Source organism: Ammodytes marinus, assembly GCF_949987685.1.
Source record: "Ammodytes marinus genome assembly, chromosome: 20".
Lineage (NCBI taxonomy): Eukaryota > Metazoa > Chordata > Actinopteri > Uranoscopiformes > Ammodytidae > Ammodytes > Ammodytes marinus.
In genome coordinates, this window is record NC_137224.1 from 6276820 (window position 1) to 6293932 (window position 17113).

General features: G+C 40.3%; 1 protein-coding gene across 5 annotated transcripts in view; it reads right to left on the reverse strand.

Annotated features, from left to right (window-relative positions):
* Positions 1–3668: 3668 nt before the first annotated feature.
* camk2g1 (calcium/calmodulin-dependent protein kinase (CaM kinase) II gamma 1) overlaps positions 3669–17113 on the reverse strand; it is a 37786-nt gene continuing 24341 nt past the window's right edge. For 2 of the 5 annotated variants that reach the window (XM_080049430.1, XM_080049429.1), the window contains 8 exons: positions 16130–16174; positions 15610–15655; positions 15285–15353; positions 12527–12664; positions 10607–10682; positions 7944–8038; positions 7399–7635; positions 3669–6517 (listed from right to left, as the gene is read on the reverse strand). In XM_080049430.1, coding sequence (XP_079905556.1) covers positions 7403–7635; positions 7944–8038; positions 10607–10682; positions 12527–12664; positions 15285–15353; positions 15610–15655; positions 16130–16174 — 702 coding nt within the window. In that variant the 3' untranslated portion in view covers positions 3669–6517; positions 7399–7402. The remainder of the gene's footprint in view (positions 6518–7398; positions 7636–7943; positions 8039–10606; positions 10683–12526; positions 12665–15284; positions 15354–15609; positions 15656–16129; positions 16175–17113) is intronic. The other 3 variants (XM_080049433.1, XM_080049432.1, XM_080049431.1) reach the window with 2 other exon arrangements.

A 17113-nucleotide genomic window follows, 5' to 3' on the forward strand; every position in this document is an offset into this window, starting at 1 on the left:
CTCCTTACTGAGAATTAATGTTTGACCATGCAGATCCGTTAGGTTGATGTAAATAGTGTGTATGTCTCTATGGCTGGCTGAGGGAGCAGTTTTAAAGTGTTTAAGGCCTATTACTTTACCAGTGTTAACCCCGTCAGCTGTTCCTCAGTGTAATGTGCTGAATCATGGTTGAGTAATAAAACATATACCTGGTGAGAACAAGCCTCTTCTCTGTCTTATTCACTAATATGCTTCAATTAGGACTCGGTTTTTGACCTTGGTTTGTGGTATGTCTTGGTTTCTTAACTCTAAAGCCACCAAATAAGGTTGATAATGCAAAGAATAAGCTGAATTTATTTTCAGTTTGTACACATTTTGCATAATTTAGATTCAGCGCGGAGGCTATGTTGATGTCTGGAACCATTCCGGAAGATTATTTGGAAAACAATGATACACAATTATGCTCTTTGATCCAATAAACAATTTATCAAGGAGAAATCATACCCCGTTTTCCACACTCAAAACACATGGACCGTATGAGAAAATAAAGAAATAAAAAGATTGCTTACAAAAGATTTAATTGCCTCATTGTAAATGAAAAGTAAATCTGCTTAGCTGCTGCTCTAAAGTCACCCATGAGCCGTGTTAATCTGTTCTTTTGTTTGGATGGGCTCCCCTGTGGAAAGTGTGGGGATCAGACCATACCCTTGCTGCAGTGGATTGGCTAGCCTTTTATTGTAAACTGTAGAAAAAGTGATTTATAACGAGCAAAAATGACTCAGCTTTTGGGACATGGCTGGATGTTTTGAAAGCTAATTGAAAATGTGTCTGTAAGAGGGGGTTGCACTTACTGGAATAAGACAAAGTATTGATGTTGGGGCGTCAACCAATAGATAGAAAACACCCCTTCCCCCTTGAGTGGACACATAGCAGCATCTGAAAGTAACAATATCAAAGTTGTTGAATAGAGTTGTTTTTTGATGGGAAATTGCAAAAAATATGAATCATTTATTAATTGGAACCATGTTGGAGCCAACAGGATGTATTCATCCTTCCTCTTTATTCTTTTTTTCCCTCTTAATTTATGTAATGAGTGAAAAAGAAGCCGTAAAAGTACTCCTAACACAGAAAGGCCCTTGTCAGATTATTATTATCTATATAATGTTATTAATATTATAGATGCATTAATAGGGAAGCTGTACTATAAGTAACTACTTACATCTTTGTTGGGAAGTGTCATTTCTTAGACATGCATCCTATTTTGTTTTTAAATATGTAATGTATTTTAAATCCAAACCTACAAAGTAACTCAGTACCAGAGCTGTCAGATTAATTTAGTGGAAGAAAATGTAGAATACAGTAATTCTCTCAACCACTGCCCTATTTAATATAAATATACATTTGTTGTACTAAAATAATCCTGGTAGCCTATACATTTTGTGGAAAATTAGGCTATCAAATCAAAGTTATAAATTGCAATAAAGAATAGAACAAAGCAGTTTTTGTTGTGAGACGTTAGTTTAAAGGGTTAAATTGCATCGGTTAAAAATCTTGATCCCCAGCATAGCAGCGTAAGGCGTGGCAGGAGTGTCACTGCAGGAAGAGCAAAGAGTTACGATGATGAACTCAAAAGACACAATGACGTCTGAACAGTGATGTTTGCTGCGTCATTTGGCATTCAAGTTCGCAGAGCAAGTAGAAAGGCTGTTTCAACGCCCTCGGGTTAGTAGATGCCAAACACTGTGTAAACTAATACATGATATGTTGTCATCATTCAGTTTGATGCTAGATTCTAAGTTTGTCTGCACACCTTTAATTCATAGTCTAGAGTCCATTGACAAAATGTACCTATGCAATGTGTTGGTATATTATTAGCACATTCAACACACAAGATTTATACTTTTGAAAAATCCCATGAAAAGCAGAAAAGCCAAAAAAAGTGTTGAGTTACCTTCGAGTATCTTTTAACTTATGACGCTTTGTCTATGAAAATAGGACAGATGTTTTATTCTTTAAAGAAAAAAGGTTAACAGCTGCTGGGTAATATGTAAATGATACATTTGTTGGTGACAGTAAAGTCTTGGCACATATTAATAAATGCATTTCCGGCATGTGGGTCGTAGTGAATGACAGTGGCCTATTTCATGGTCACCCAGTTTGGTTAATGTATGACTTTTTAATAGGATCAATTAAGTCCCTCTTTTTGAGGGACTTTCCTCTAGTTCCCAGTGTTTGGTGAACACTAGAAGATATCATGGCATGGTTTGTAATGATTTTAGCTAGATACTGTAGCCTATAACTGAATTTACTGGTGGCCTTGTTCTCTAAAAGCACATTTTAATGCTTTATCAGATCCACATTCGACAATCAAAGCCACTATCATAGTCGTGCAATGCTTTCCCAAATGCTTGGCAACATTTATGTAAGCTCTGAGATGAAAGAAAAAATGAAAGGAAACTCGCCCCTTAAGACATCAACAAAGTCAAAAGTAATTTAGATTGAGGATGGAGTTCTGGGTCATCCTTTCTCCTAATGTCATTGACACGAAGGAGTCTGGAGGTCACAGAGCGCTAACAAGACACATTCCCCTCAAGAGTTTCTCCCCTTACGTGTCTTTGAGAAAGTAAGTGCCAGTGTTAAAGTTAACCCAGTGCCAAACTCTCCTCATTAATCACACAGAAAGCAAGAGCAACCAGAGGGAGCTGCCCTACATCCCAGGGACACACACGCAGCAGACTCTAGCCTTAAAATAACTGAGACCATCATAAATAACACCAAAACATTTTTTTTTAAATAAGAGGCTGCCTGCCGCATTACTCAACACTTCACAGTGCTCAATAGAGTTAAAATGAGAGCACTGGAAGACATGAGGTGGTGGTGGGACGAGCTGTTGAATGCAAAGCAGTGATTGTTTTATCCTATGTGTATGTTAATGGCCTGAAGACTATGCAGGGCCTAATCTGACATTATGTGATGACAGACAAGTATGGAGGGGAAATGTTGTGCCAGCTGCAGATGCCCACTGGTGTCTAGAGCATCCGGAAAATGAAGAGACACGTGGTGGTCCAGTTTTATTGGTGGAACGAACCCAGGCACGGTTTATTATACTCAGCTCAAATCAAAAACCCTTTGTCCTTTAAACAGTGTCCAATGTCTTTAATGCTAAATGTCACCCGAGACCAATCTACATTTTCTTCATCTAAAATTGGACTACATGAGCAGATATTCAGTGTGACTAATGTTGCAGTGTTACATAATCAGAAAAAATGTCTTTCATATCTCCATTAGCTCCAAATTTGGGTATTTCAGAGCGAGATTCTTGCTGATGAAAATCCATCTGTAAATCCAGGCGGAAAAGGTCAAAAATGTGCAGCGGTCAGGCCCAAAAAAAGGTATGTTGGGTTGTCAGTTTGGGGATATATTGGTCTGGACGTTAAGTATGGAAGCAAGAGACAAGTGTGAGAGACAGTTCAGAAACGGTGGAGTTAAAAAAAAAAGGCAGCCAGAGTAAACACTAAACTGTTTTGGCAGGCTCCTGGTCTGGGGGGGATGGATGGTACACGTTTCCAGGGAGTAAATGCCTTTGCAATAAGGTATTCGTTGGAGGAGTGCCAAAAATGTTTCCATACGATGACGAAAAACTAAAATCAGACATGAGATGGGGAAAATAATCAAGCCGAGAGACAAGCCAGTGCTGAAATAGTATTTTTATTAAATACTTTCAAGATCCAAGTTCGAAGAATAACAAAGCTATGATGAAGACCAACTAACACTCAGACAAACACTTTGATAGTCGTCAATTCATGGTTGTATTTTCATTGTACATCATGATCATGCAAAAAAACTTCCAGCATCCATGTGAAGGCTGGGGGAGAAAGCGCAGCCCAATAGTATATCATTACAACGCAGGGGGAGGGGGGAAAAAACGCTAACATCGAGGGCCTCATACCAAGCTACGGCTCCTGAATCCATGTTTTTTTTTTTTTTTTTTTGTAAATTTTGCATTTTTTTAAATTTTAAATATTTTCATGTCACCTATTCGACATTCTGGATGGAGGAAATTCTTATTTCAAAAGATGCAAATATCATATATTGACACTAGCTCCATCCTTATTCAGGTATAGGTACATGGTAGAAATGCGTAACTGAAACATGCATATAACTAGGTCTCCCGCTATGGTTTTTCAACAGTGTAGGTCACAAAAACCTGCACACCCACACCAACTTTCTCTCTCTCTCTCTATCCATCTCTGGCTTTCAAAACTCCTCTCTAACTGAGCAGGCACGATTTTAAAACCACTAAGGGTAAGATTATAATAATAAATAATTTAGATCTGATCAATCTATAATCTCTCTCAATCTGTAAAATGTTTTGTGTTGTCTTTTACTTCCTCCCTCTTTCCCTTTTTAAATTATTTTCTTCTCTCTTCCATGTGCGAGGGAGAGTGCAGAACTCCAGCTTGGCAGATCGGCAAATTACCAAACGACAAGTTTAAACAGCAACAGCGAAGACGAACGACGACAAACAAACTCAAACCAGTTAACACGGGAAACAGAGAAACAACAGAGAGAGATCGGTACAAATAAACATCTCAAGAGTAGGGACTGAGGGAGGGCGGGGGGGGGGGGTTAAAATACGACGTTTCTCACGGATGGATGGAGACAATTAAGCAGCACAGCAAGGGTGGCACCGTGGTCACACAGCAAGAGGTGCAGATATGTTACAAAGCCTAAAACACACACCACCAGGCGTGTGTGTGTGTGTGTGTGTGTGTGCATATGATATGAAGAGACGGCTCACAGCATTGTGGGATCAGGAGTTATAAGGACACTATGATGACGGTTTTCACATTGGGCAGAGGGGGTCAAACTATTTTTCCATTTCTTTTAATTCCCCCGTCGCCAAAAAAAACAGTCTTACGGCCACGGGACAAGAGCTGGTAGCCCCTACAGGAGTGTGTGTGTGTGTGTGTGTTCATGCTTGTCGCGAACTTTCAAAAGAGCTACCAATATTTCAAGGAAGTATTTTAAAAAGGAGGAGACTTAAAGCAAATTGAAAATCGGGGGAGGTAAACGGTTCTAAACTAGATCGGAGGGGGAGGAGGGGGGGGGTGGGGGGGTCACAGATCATGGGGTATAGTTCCCATGCCCAGATGCACAGGATGACTGTCTCTTAGATACATGTACATATATTACACTTTTCTACATATATCTATACATACACTGCATTTACACAGTGATTATATAAACAAAACCAGGCCCTTGCAGGAAGCAGAGAAAAGGAGTAAGGGGGGGGAGTAAGGGTTAGAAGAGGGAATGGTTTAAGAGACTGGGGGGGGGGGGGGGGGGGGGGGGAGCACGGATGAGGGACAGGTGGCCCGGGCAAACATGCAAAACGCAGACGCCTTCCCCGGCACCTTCTCTCTCCCTCCAACTGCATACGGACGCAACAGAACGTGTTCACGCGTGCAGGTTCAGCTTCAAAACTTGCACAATAAAATCCCTCTTTTTTTAAAACACAGCTGTTTGAAATAATAAAAAAGGAGCCTCAAATATAGGATCAGTCAAGAGAGAAAAAAAAAAAAAAAAAAAAAAAATTAAAATTAAAATTAAAGGCTCCGGTTATTCACAGGAAACGCAAAAGGGAAACAGGACGCTAAAAACACAACATAACACAGAACTTTTTAAATCAGACGCCACCCTCCCCACCCACAAAATCCCACAACAACACGATTTTTCCGTATCGGACGGAGAAAAAAAAAAAACAAGCACACGAAACGAAAACACATAAACAGATAAAAAGCCTAAAGTTCTACACTTTGGTGCTTCATGTTTTTGATATCAAGTTCTCTCGTCATCAAGTTCTCTGACTGTGAGCCCACTTGATTCTTTATTTTCCCCTTCTAGAATTCGGTTTGGGGGAAAAACTCTCCATACATCATTTTTACATCAACGTCCGGGTAACAGCACAACACTTTTCAAACCCCGGGTTACCCCCCCCCTCTAGAATGCCAACAAAATGTGTCCCAAAAAATCTCAGCTGCTGCTAACCTCACAACTCCCTTTCTTGTTCCTCCCTTATTTAAGATAGTGAATATAAATGCTTGGTTGGGTTTTGGTGGTTTCTGGTACATCTAGTCATAATTTACACAGCATATTCATAACTCATACTCATAAACTGTCACAAGTTCAACTGTTAAATCCTCTCCTCACGCGGGACGTCTCATCTCCGCGCGGGCAGAAAAAAGATGGCTGCCGTGGGGAGGGATAGAAGGGCAAAGACGCGCCCTCCAATCAGGCGCCAGATGCATGCATCATCCCATGGGGGGGCGGTGTCTTGTGTTCAGCCGGCCCCCAGCAGGTCAAAGAGGGGGGGGGACAGGATTGGTTGGTATCGTGGAGAGGGATGCGATCTCGCCCGGCCGGGCTCCTGGCACGTAGCCAATCCACACACAGAGGACGTGACTTCTGAAACACGCTCGCTGAAAAAAACTGCCCCCCAAAACACACACTCCAGTAGACTGGAGGCTCAGGACCACTGGGCAAGAGGGGCAGGGGGGAGAGGAAAGAAATTAGCTTGAGTTTTGATGAGAAAGGTTCACTGGATTAAGCACAGTACAGTTTAAAAGAATCATTCTGGGTTATTACTGGATCTGATTTTCATAGTTTTGTTGTTTTTTATTGATTTCATCAGCAATACTAACTTTGTACACAGCAAGTTTTTTGCTAAAATGTGGGAAAGATTCAGGACATTGCCATAAACAACTCAGACAGGCCAAGAAACACGTCAGATGGGTCAAGGTGCTTTTGGGCTAGTAAAATGATTACCGACCTGGACTTATTTGTTTTATCTATGGTGCTAAAGCGATTACTACATGTCTGATGGAGGGTGTCTCATGCTGATCAAATTGTCCCGAGGCACATTGAGATTTATGATATTGGTCTGCTCGCTCTTATTTATTTCCCGTTGGGACTTTGTTGTAGTGATGAGCTTGTTCACAAAGTAAAGTTATTGTCACCAATATAACTGATGGCCAAAGTTATGAATATGACACACACGTTGTAATAAACCAGAATTTTCCCTTTATATTATGAATTGATGTTTGAATGATTAAACGTTTGCACATGGTATTCTTACATTTTTGTACAGGACAGTGTAGCTGTTTGAGTAGATTTTCCTATTAATACTTGTGGTTGGTTTGACATAAAGGCACTGTGTGAAGAATTCTTTGACATTATAGCATCTTTCGAAACATTCTGACAACAAAAGGCTTTATTGGTCTGAATATAAGACAATATTGGTAAATATGTTTAACTTTTTCAAATTGTTAACACACTAGTTGTAAAACGTGCTGCATCTGTGTGTGTGTGTGTGTGTGTGTGTGTGTGTGTGTGTGTGTGCGTGCGCTAGGTGAGCACCTGATCACTGTAGTGGTGCAGCAGGTGCTCCAGAGCAGTGGAAGTGAACGTTGAGCCACTTGCCCTCGCGGCGGTGCCAGACCCGGGTCTCCTCAGACTGGCAGGAGCGCGGGCGGCCCGTGGTGTCCACAAACTGCGTCAGGCGGATGTAGGCAATGCACGCCGCGTCCTCCCCGATCAGGTGCACGTGTGGGTTGAGCAGGGTGGTGTGCACGGGCTTGCTGTTCTTGCTCAGCACTGGAAACAAGTACACAAGAGACGGACCTTAGCATGACATTTTTACTTGATTTGTTTGTCCTGAATCGTACTTAAAATCTGATTGATTATAATGATTACAAAAAATATAGCTAATCGCTGCTTAAGCTGAATCGGAAATATATAACAGCTGCAATATTTGTGTGATTTTCAAAACTGGATTTGCAAAAATGTACAAAATATTCACTTTCTGGTGATCTTTATCCTATGAGACATGGCCTATTCTTGGCAGATTAAAATAAATGGATGCATCATGTATATGTGTATGTGTGTGTGTGTAGGAGACTCACAGTTTTCAAAGTAGAACTTGTGGAAGTCCATGCCCTCCACCAGGTTCCCCAGGGCCTCAGGTTCAAAAGAGGTGAGTCCAGGATCACAGATCCTCCTGAGAAACAACAGAATGAGAGAGTTAGAGAGAGAGAGTGAGAGTGAGAGTCATTTTCATTTTCCTTTATTTAACCTCGAAAGATCAATTGAGGGGTGACCCTCTTTTACAATGACGTCGAGTTTGTACATATACACAATATACAATGAGAATACATAACAAGTTTACACACACACACACACACACACAGACAACAACAATTTAAAACATTCAGATCAATTGAATGAGAGACATAATAGCCTAATTAAAACAGTTACAAGTGTAGAGGGGCTGATTCAAAATAATAATTTTAAATTGGTTAACAGTTATGAGTGTATTTATTTTAATTGTATGTTGTAGGCTGTTCCAGGAGTCAGGGGCACTATGGCTAAAAGCGGTTTTACCAAGCTCAGACCGGGCATAGGGGACATATAACATGAGCATGTCAGTTGAGCGGGTTTGATAAAGCCCATCTGAAATAAGCAGCATTTCTGTCAGATATAGTGGTAGCTTTCCAGTCAGAGCTTTATATATAAAAATATGCCAATGTGCATCACGTCTCTCCTTAAGGGAGGACCACCCAACCTTTTCATATAAAACACAATGGTGTGTATCATAAGCATCTCCTGTAATGAATCTCAAAGCAGAGTGAAATACAGAGTCTAGGAGTTTAAGGCATGAACGAGATGCATGCCGATAAACCACATCACCGTAATCAAGGACAGACATAAAAACTGCCTCAATAATCCTTTTCCTACTGAACAACGGGAAGGTGGCTTTATTCCTATAAAAATAGCCAATCTTTTGTCGGAGACGACAGACAAGATTTTTTATGTGAAATGTAAAAGAGAGTTTTTCATCTATCCAGATGCCAAGATATTTATATTCAGTGACTCTTTCAATATGAGATCCATTATTTGTGTGAATAATAAGATCATTAAAATGTGTAATTCTTGCTCTGGAAAAGCACATATATTTTGTTTTTTCTATATTAAGGACAAGCCTGAGATCCACTAGACAGTTCTGCAGGGTGTTAAAAGAGCTCTGTAGGTTCTGAACAGATTGTTGCACTGAATCAGAAATGCAATACAGTACAGTGTCGTCAGCATACAAATGGGCATGGCAGTTTTGTAGTGATGAAACAATGTTATTGATGTAAATTGTGAATAGGACTGGACCTAAAATTGAGCCCTGCGGAACACCATTTGTAACTGTTAAAAACTCAGTTTGGTAGCTTCCCAGCTTAACTGACTGCTGTCTATCAGAGAGATAGTCCCTAAACCAGCTACATGTAGAATAATCAAAACCAATTTCATGCAGCCTCTCTAAAAGCAAATGGTGATCTAAAGTATCAAAAGCTTTTGACAGATCAACAAAAAGTGCTGCACAGTGCATTTTTTTATCGATAGCTGTAACAATGTTGTCTAAGACCAAAGTGACAGCAGATATAGTACTGTGGCCTGCCCTAAAACCAGATTGAAATGGACTCAAAATGGAAGCACTGGATAAAAAGGATTTCAACTGAGTATTAATGACTGATTCTAGAATTTTTGCCAGGCATGGGAGTTTGGAAATTGGCCTGTAATTGTTAAGATCACTTTTGTCACCCCCTTTATGTAATGGAATGACGTGAGCTTTTTTCCAGACTTTAGGAACAATACCAGAAGAGATGGAAAGATTAAAAATATGGGTTATTTGTTTTGATATGATAAGTGCAGAGAGATTTATTGAAAATGGGTCCAAATTGTCCTCTCCCATGTACTTCCTGGGGTTGATGGCAAGAAGCGCATCTACAACAATACTTGTTGGGACTTGAACAAGGCTGAAAAGAGGAGTTTTAGAGACAGGTGGTATGCTATTTTTATTTCTCGTGGTGGTAGGCGTAGAAGGCGTAGATACTCCATTGTGAAAGAGTTTACCAGCAGCTATAAAGTGTTTATTGAAAGCTAAACCAATTTCTTTCTGATCATTTAAAATATGATCATTTATTTTTAACTGACTGGGAACAGTGCTAGAATTGTTTTTGTTATAATTCACAGCCTTCCAAAATAGTGCAGGGTTGGAGTAGCAGTTTGAAATTAGTTCGAGGTAGTAGTCTGATTTAGCTTTCCTAACCATGGATATGCACCTATTTCTGATTTGTCTGAAAGCAGTCCACTTGGAGTTTTCACCAGAGCGTCTAGCTAGGGACCATGCTTTATTTCTCTCTGCAAATATATCGGACAATTCATTTGTGAACCAGGGGTTTGATCTATTTTTTACTCTGTGCTTTTTAAGGGGTGCATGCTTGTTCAAAATGGAGGAGAAAGTATTGGTGAAAAATTCTAAGGCCAATTCCACATCAGATATTTCACTTGTGAGATGAATGTCACTTTGATAGAGTTCATTTAAAAATGCTTGCTCGTTAAAACCTTTAAAATTACGCTTAATGATGATTTTGGGTTGAGAGTGAGTGAGAGAGAGAGAGTGGGTGAAAATACAGAGACAGTAGGACAGACAAACTCTGGAAGTCTCTTGAAAAACAAAGGGCAAAATTAAAGTCAACATGAAAGAACACTTTTTTTTTAAGAACATTTTACTTCTACTCACGTGTAGGCATCGAAATCTCCATTGTTGATGGCTTCAATCAGCTGCTCCGTTATCTTGATGATCTCCTGTTTACGAGCTACAGACAGAGCAGGGGAAGAGAGACAGAGACAGACGCATTGGCAAATGGTGAGAAGAAGCCAGTTAAGAAGGTGAGACAACAGTTAACTTGTGGTGGTGGTGGTGTTAGCTTGATGACATTTTCCTCTCATCTCCTCAGCTCCTGCCTTTGCTTCAGGCTGTCTCTGCTCTGTGGCCACGGCTCCACTCTGCTCTTTAACCTCATCACTCCCACCAGAGCCCATTCTTAACTGTGTCTCGACCTTGTCACCGTCTGTCGCTTGGCCTTCTGTGCGACACCAAAACTGACTAAACAAACACTCTCGACTCGGCCGTGTGAGCACACACTGCCATCACAACAACAACAGAGAGCCTGCTTGTAAACACCATACGCTTAGTTTATCAAATCAAACTGAAGGTCCACATAGCATCTGAGCACCCTAGCCACATAATGACAGGATAACTGAAGCTCCAGAAAAGGAATCAAGCGGCCTTTGAGTTGAGATATGTAAGAATTAAGGACAAAAGCTTAAAGCTCAACCATAAACTAACCGTTGCAACTCTTTGTTTTCAACTCATGGCATCATATCTATTTATGATATCATAAGTTGGCTGCTTCCTCTGACCTGGTTCACCAAATAGATAAATAAAAATGGATTTTAATTATGTCAGTAGAGAAAATGTTAGTTCAACATTTCAAAACCACAGCAGTGAGTTGTTTTGTGATGCCTCAACATTACATATGCAACTAAATATCAATAACAGCACACAGCAACAATAAGCCATTTTAAAAAGGGATAGGGCTGGTGATGTTTTTCTTCTCATCAACAAATCCCATTTTAAAAGACCAAACCAACAAGTGGAAAAGATATTCTAGGAACAAGTTCCTTCTCGGTTGAAGCCCTAATGCATTGCATTTTATTTATGTGCTTTAGGAATCAATTGTTTGCCAAAAGCATACAACTATGAGAAATGACACTTGCACTGGGTGACATGCTCCTTCCTCACAATGAACATGTTTTGACCTGTGTCCTTCTGCACTCACAAGAGCACCTAATTTGTATTCATCCGCATCTGTTTTCATATGTTTGATGGGAGCTAAAGTGCTCAGCTATTTGAGGGCACAACTTGGACTCTTTAAAATATGAAAAACTATATTTCTATGATCTTGTATTTTGTTTGATATCTTAGTTTGTCCACTTCCTGAAATCCCCATTTTTATTACCTTTTCTGTTCATGATGTTCTTTCGATATGGTTTGTTTTGTTTCTCTATATTATGCTGCTCCAAATGGTTTTGTATTTTGTGAAGCACCTTGTAACTCTGGTTATGAAAGGAGCTATAGAAATAACTTTTTTATTTTTATTTATTGACCTAATTTCACTGTAGTGAGCCACAGAGAGGGTAGTCAGAAAGTATTGGGAAATAGTCTCAAACATAGTTGGTTTTAGTCTTCTCATGGGTTTTGTTGACAATAAGGAAATGTAGAATAACACCCATCTAAACCTGTCGCAAGTCTTTTAACCAAGTGATTACCTTTCATAACTTATTTTGGCATTTTTTCTTTACTTACGGCCGATATTAGTCAACCGTTTCAAGACCTGAGAATGGGTCAAACCAACAGTTAGTTGGCGAGGCCTCCAAAAAGAAGAAAAGAAAAAATTAACAACCGTCTCACCTAGTTGAGATTTAACACCCGACTAAATGACTTGCTATGATGGACATTATCTGTATTCTTCATTCCTGGGCAAAGGGCCATTTCAGAAGTGCAAGCTTTTTTTTTTAGTGTGCAACAACAGCTGCTGTCAGTGGACGGACGGCAGGAGAAAAGCTGAAGTCAGTTAGTCAAGACTTGTGTTCTTACTCTGCTTAGTGTTGTTTATAGCAGCGACAGTGTTGCTCCCTAGTGGAGCGGCAAGGATGGAGGACTGTGAGAGATCAGAGTCAGGGCAGGAGCTGTTGCCTGTGCTGTTCCATGCCATGCGATTTACGTCATGCTGAACTGAAACACACAACGGTTGGTCAACACACACTCAAACACATGGATGGATGACAAGGATGAAACATTTGAGCATCCGCACACACACACACACACACACACACCTCATGCAGTTAAAAACAAGCACCAAAACTAAATGGAAGATGACATGGGTAATGGGTTAGTATTCAGGAAAATTGGTAATAAACAAAACAACACTCAGAATTAGTTAGGGACAGACATGCAGATGGGTGACATGAGGACAGGATGGCATCTGGAAGCCAGATTAGTACACTTCTGATGCTGTGTGTGATTGAACAGCCTGCTCTGCTCATATCGGCTCTACTCTTAATGCTCATAGAAATGAACAAAAGCCTGGTCTGATGAAGAGCGTCACCCAGAAATAGTGAGGATGGAAGCCATTGTTTGTTATTAGCTGGTGTTATGATTGTGGGGGAAACTTAAGTGTGTTCAGGAAGGAAGGTGGAAGTGGACACAGGAGAGGAGCAAAAAGATACCCTACTGTATAGGGCTGGGTATCCAAGTTCAATACCTTTTTTGGCACCGACCAAAATGCATGGATACCATTGGGTATCGAAACATTTCTTGCTGTTCAATGTCAATGAGCCAATAAGCATGCGGCATGCTTGATGTGCCAAGTTCTGAAAGTGCTGGTGATTGGCTGTGTGGAGCTGCAGTGGCTCAGGCGACGGGGCCTTTGTGGAAATCTTTTTTTTTTTTTTTTTTGTAATGTCATCTTGTTAAAACTGATTTCATGAAATTGGTATCGCAAAAAAGTATCATTCAGGAAACGGTTTGGAAGTCAATGTATCGTTATCAAAAAAATTTGAACGATACCCAGCCCAACTTCTGTGGAGCAGGTGGATAGACAAGAAAGAAGAATGACAACGTCAAGAGATGAGAGGAGAGATGAGTGTGAAGAGGAGGAATGGGGGATGATACAACAACATAGTGGAGGATGGGGTATTAAGAGAGAAATGGAGAATAAATTAGAAAGGCGATTAGAGAACATAACAGACAATAAAGCATTGGGAGCAGAGGAGACAATGTGAAAAGGACAAAGAGACACCTGATGCTCTACTCTGGTGTGCATGGTCCCAGTCACAGTCAGACAGACCAGCAGAGCCTGTCAGACTGGGGGGCAAGCCTACCTCCAGCTGGAGCTGTCACATTAGGAGGACAGACAAGGGGGATAGATGCAGTGATCACCAAGTAACACACACACACACACACATACACACACACACTCTCTCTCACACACATTGCAGGGTTCCCACAGTGGCCCTGATGAGAAATTCCTCATTTTATATGACTTTCTATAATTAGGTCAAAGTGCCACTGTGGCCTATAAAATGAGTCCCTGCTGTTTTTTTTCCCCCCCAATACGTTTTGTTCTGAGCGCAGTGAAGTTTAGTCCAGATACTTTCTCGTAAGACGCCAGCACAAAATATACAGCATAGTGTTTAAAATAAGCTGTAAAATCAATTCTAGTAGTGTATCCCCGTTAAATGGATATTCAACTTTAATGCAACTTTTTTGTAGTTTTGGCCTATTACTAGTAATGGTAAACGGTGTAGTCCAACGGGGCAAAAGACATGAACAGTCAGACAATAATATCATGTAAACTAGGGATTTATAGATCCAGCTGGTATCGTAACCAATACTGACATTATTGAGCAGATTGGATATTAAAAAAACATGCCCTGTCCAATCTATTAAACAGTTTCATGGTCATTATAAAATAAAAGATGTGCTAGAGATATTCATTTACTGCCCAATGACTTTCAAACTGTCTATCTAGATTATTTAAACACTTTATTTAGAGGTGAAACTGACAGTAAGTGGACCCAAAGTGGTGACAATAATTGCCCAACTGAACTGTGAGAGCGCATAACAGCGGTGAGTACGAGTTTGATTTGAACTGGAGAGTCAGTATGTGAAATGATGGATGCTTAGAATAAACATTAACTTTTGTTTCTCTATCAATACGTTTGGCTGACCTGGGAACTGTTTTTAGCCTTTATCAATTCAGACTTACATGATGATGTCGGGCTACAAGGATACTGTCGAATGATTCCTTATAATGAAGGATAAAGTCCTGGGGGTTTGTTTAAACATTTCTGACCGCTCGCGTCTCTTGCCCTGTCAATTGTTTTTAGTGATCCCATTGTTCACAGATGCCAGCTATTGGTGAATATAATGTTTTGTGTATTAATTGCAATGATGAAGAAGAAAAAAAGAGATCTATGTTGTAATAAACCAAGACAACATCTATGACGTTCCCCGAGTTGTACTCACTAATGGTCTGGATTTCAAACTGAATGGAGTTTAGAACATTTTCAAAACAAACTCAATTAAAAAAAAAATCAACAATATTTCACAAATTCCAAAACCAGTGGGAACCCTAAAAAAAAAAAGCTTGGTGGATCAGAGTGAGGGAGCTCAGAGATGTGAGACGTCATTTGCCAGTGACTACAAAAAGCCAGGGGGTGAGTGGGGGGAGTGGGGGGTTGGGTGGCAGTGGGTAGGGGGGTGGAGAGGTAGGGTGGGTAGGTAGGGGTTGTTAGGGTCCTTGCCAGTGGCGACCGTATAAGCTTTCTGGTTGCCATGGATATAAACTTACTGGCAGGTGCGCTTTGAGGTGAGGGCAGAAGTGGGGGCATCTCCTCTGCGGCGCTGCTCTGACTGTCCGCTAGAACACACACACAAAACGCAGCCGGACGCACACGGTAAATACACACGTACGTACGCAGGCACGCACACACACCACGGGGCACACAGTCAAAGAGTGTGTGAGAGACACACGTGATGTATCTCCGCACACCAGCCAGTCGCTACGATCAAATAACACACACTTCACTAGATGGGAGACAGAGAAAGAGAAAGAGAGAGAGAGAGAGGGATAAGAACAGGAAGAGGGGTGGGAGACACTTGAGCACTGTGCCTACCTTTCATTTCCTCCTCATCGTTAGTGGTGTTGCTCTCTGTTGATCCCTAGAGTGCAGAGACACGGACAGAAAGATTTAAATCAACGCAGCTCAGCGATTGGTCTAACAGGCCTCAGACAAAGACGTGATGTAGCCGTGTGATGTTCCATGCTTTCAGACCAGGTAACTACCCCCAGGAATCTCCAAGTTTAAATTACAAATTTAAATTCTGACTCATTTAAAGTAACTTTTTATAAAGAACACTATACTCACATTAATATATTCACATTGATATACTTTAACAATGGCTTTGTGAAGTATGTGTACATAATCAAAACGTGCTTATTTGACACATAATGACCCCCGCTTCAAGAATTAAAAAAGGGCCATCATAAAATTTAAGACCTTTGTAAAGGAAGTTTAATACTTTACAGCGAAATTCAATACTTTTAATGCCCTTTTTTGAGAATATTCAATTCAATTTTTATTGCTTTTAAGACCCCGTGGGTACCCTGTCAGACAGACACAACACACATCTCACCTTGACTCCATCAGGAGGGTTGTGCACCACTGTGCTCTGAGATTCCTGCGATGCAGAACAGAGAACTTAGTCCAACAAATCATTATCCTGAGCCGGTGCTTCTCAACTGGCTTTAGACTGAACTCCACACTTAACAGCATTCATTGATTAACTTAATTATTGAAAGTTTAAAACTGAGAAAGCTGATTAAAAGCTAAGAATATAGTTAATATAGGTTTTTTTTTTATTTGGTGCTTCAACTTTGATGATTCATTCACCTGAAAAAAATTCATAATACATTATTTTTGCTACTGAATATTTGACGTATGTGTTGTTTTATCCAAACAACACAATCCCAAACCCAAAGAGAAGCAGCAAAACCTCACATAAGAGGAAAAAAAAGCATTGAAAAAATTCCTTGAGGTAATTAAGATGGTTTGGCATAAAAAAACAAAATGTGATTAAATAATCACTTCGTTGTTTCAACATTAGATTTAATGTAATACCTCAAAGTCTAACACAGTTCTTTGCATTAAATAACAATGATTCAACGCACTTTCCATAATATAGAACATATATTGCTAAAATGTTCTGATATTGATTTTGTCCATATCGCCCTTGCCCATGGCCTCGGATGGGGTCCTGCACCACCAGTTAAGAAGCACTACATTATCAGACTAGACAGTGTATTATGTAATCATACCAGTAAGACATTGTTTATGTAATGCATGCTAGTAAAGCATCTTGAATTCATCACAACATGCTAGTGTTGCTACCGGGTAAGGGCAGAATGATAAAAGCTTGAAAAGGATGTCAGTGGGGAAGTTAATGGTGGTGAGACAAACAGGTTAGAGTGTGAAAGATGGTAGGGTGGAACATAGCGGAATGTAGGGATGGATGGTTGCACAGCTGTTGCAAGGAGAGCTGGTTAAGCATGGGGGGGAAAAAAGCAAATAACACAAAGGCCATTACATAAGAAATTCTACGCCGATATGTAGCCAGCTA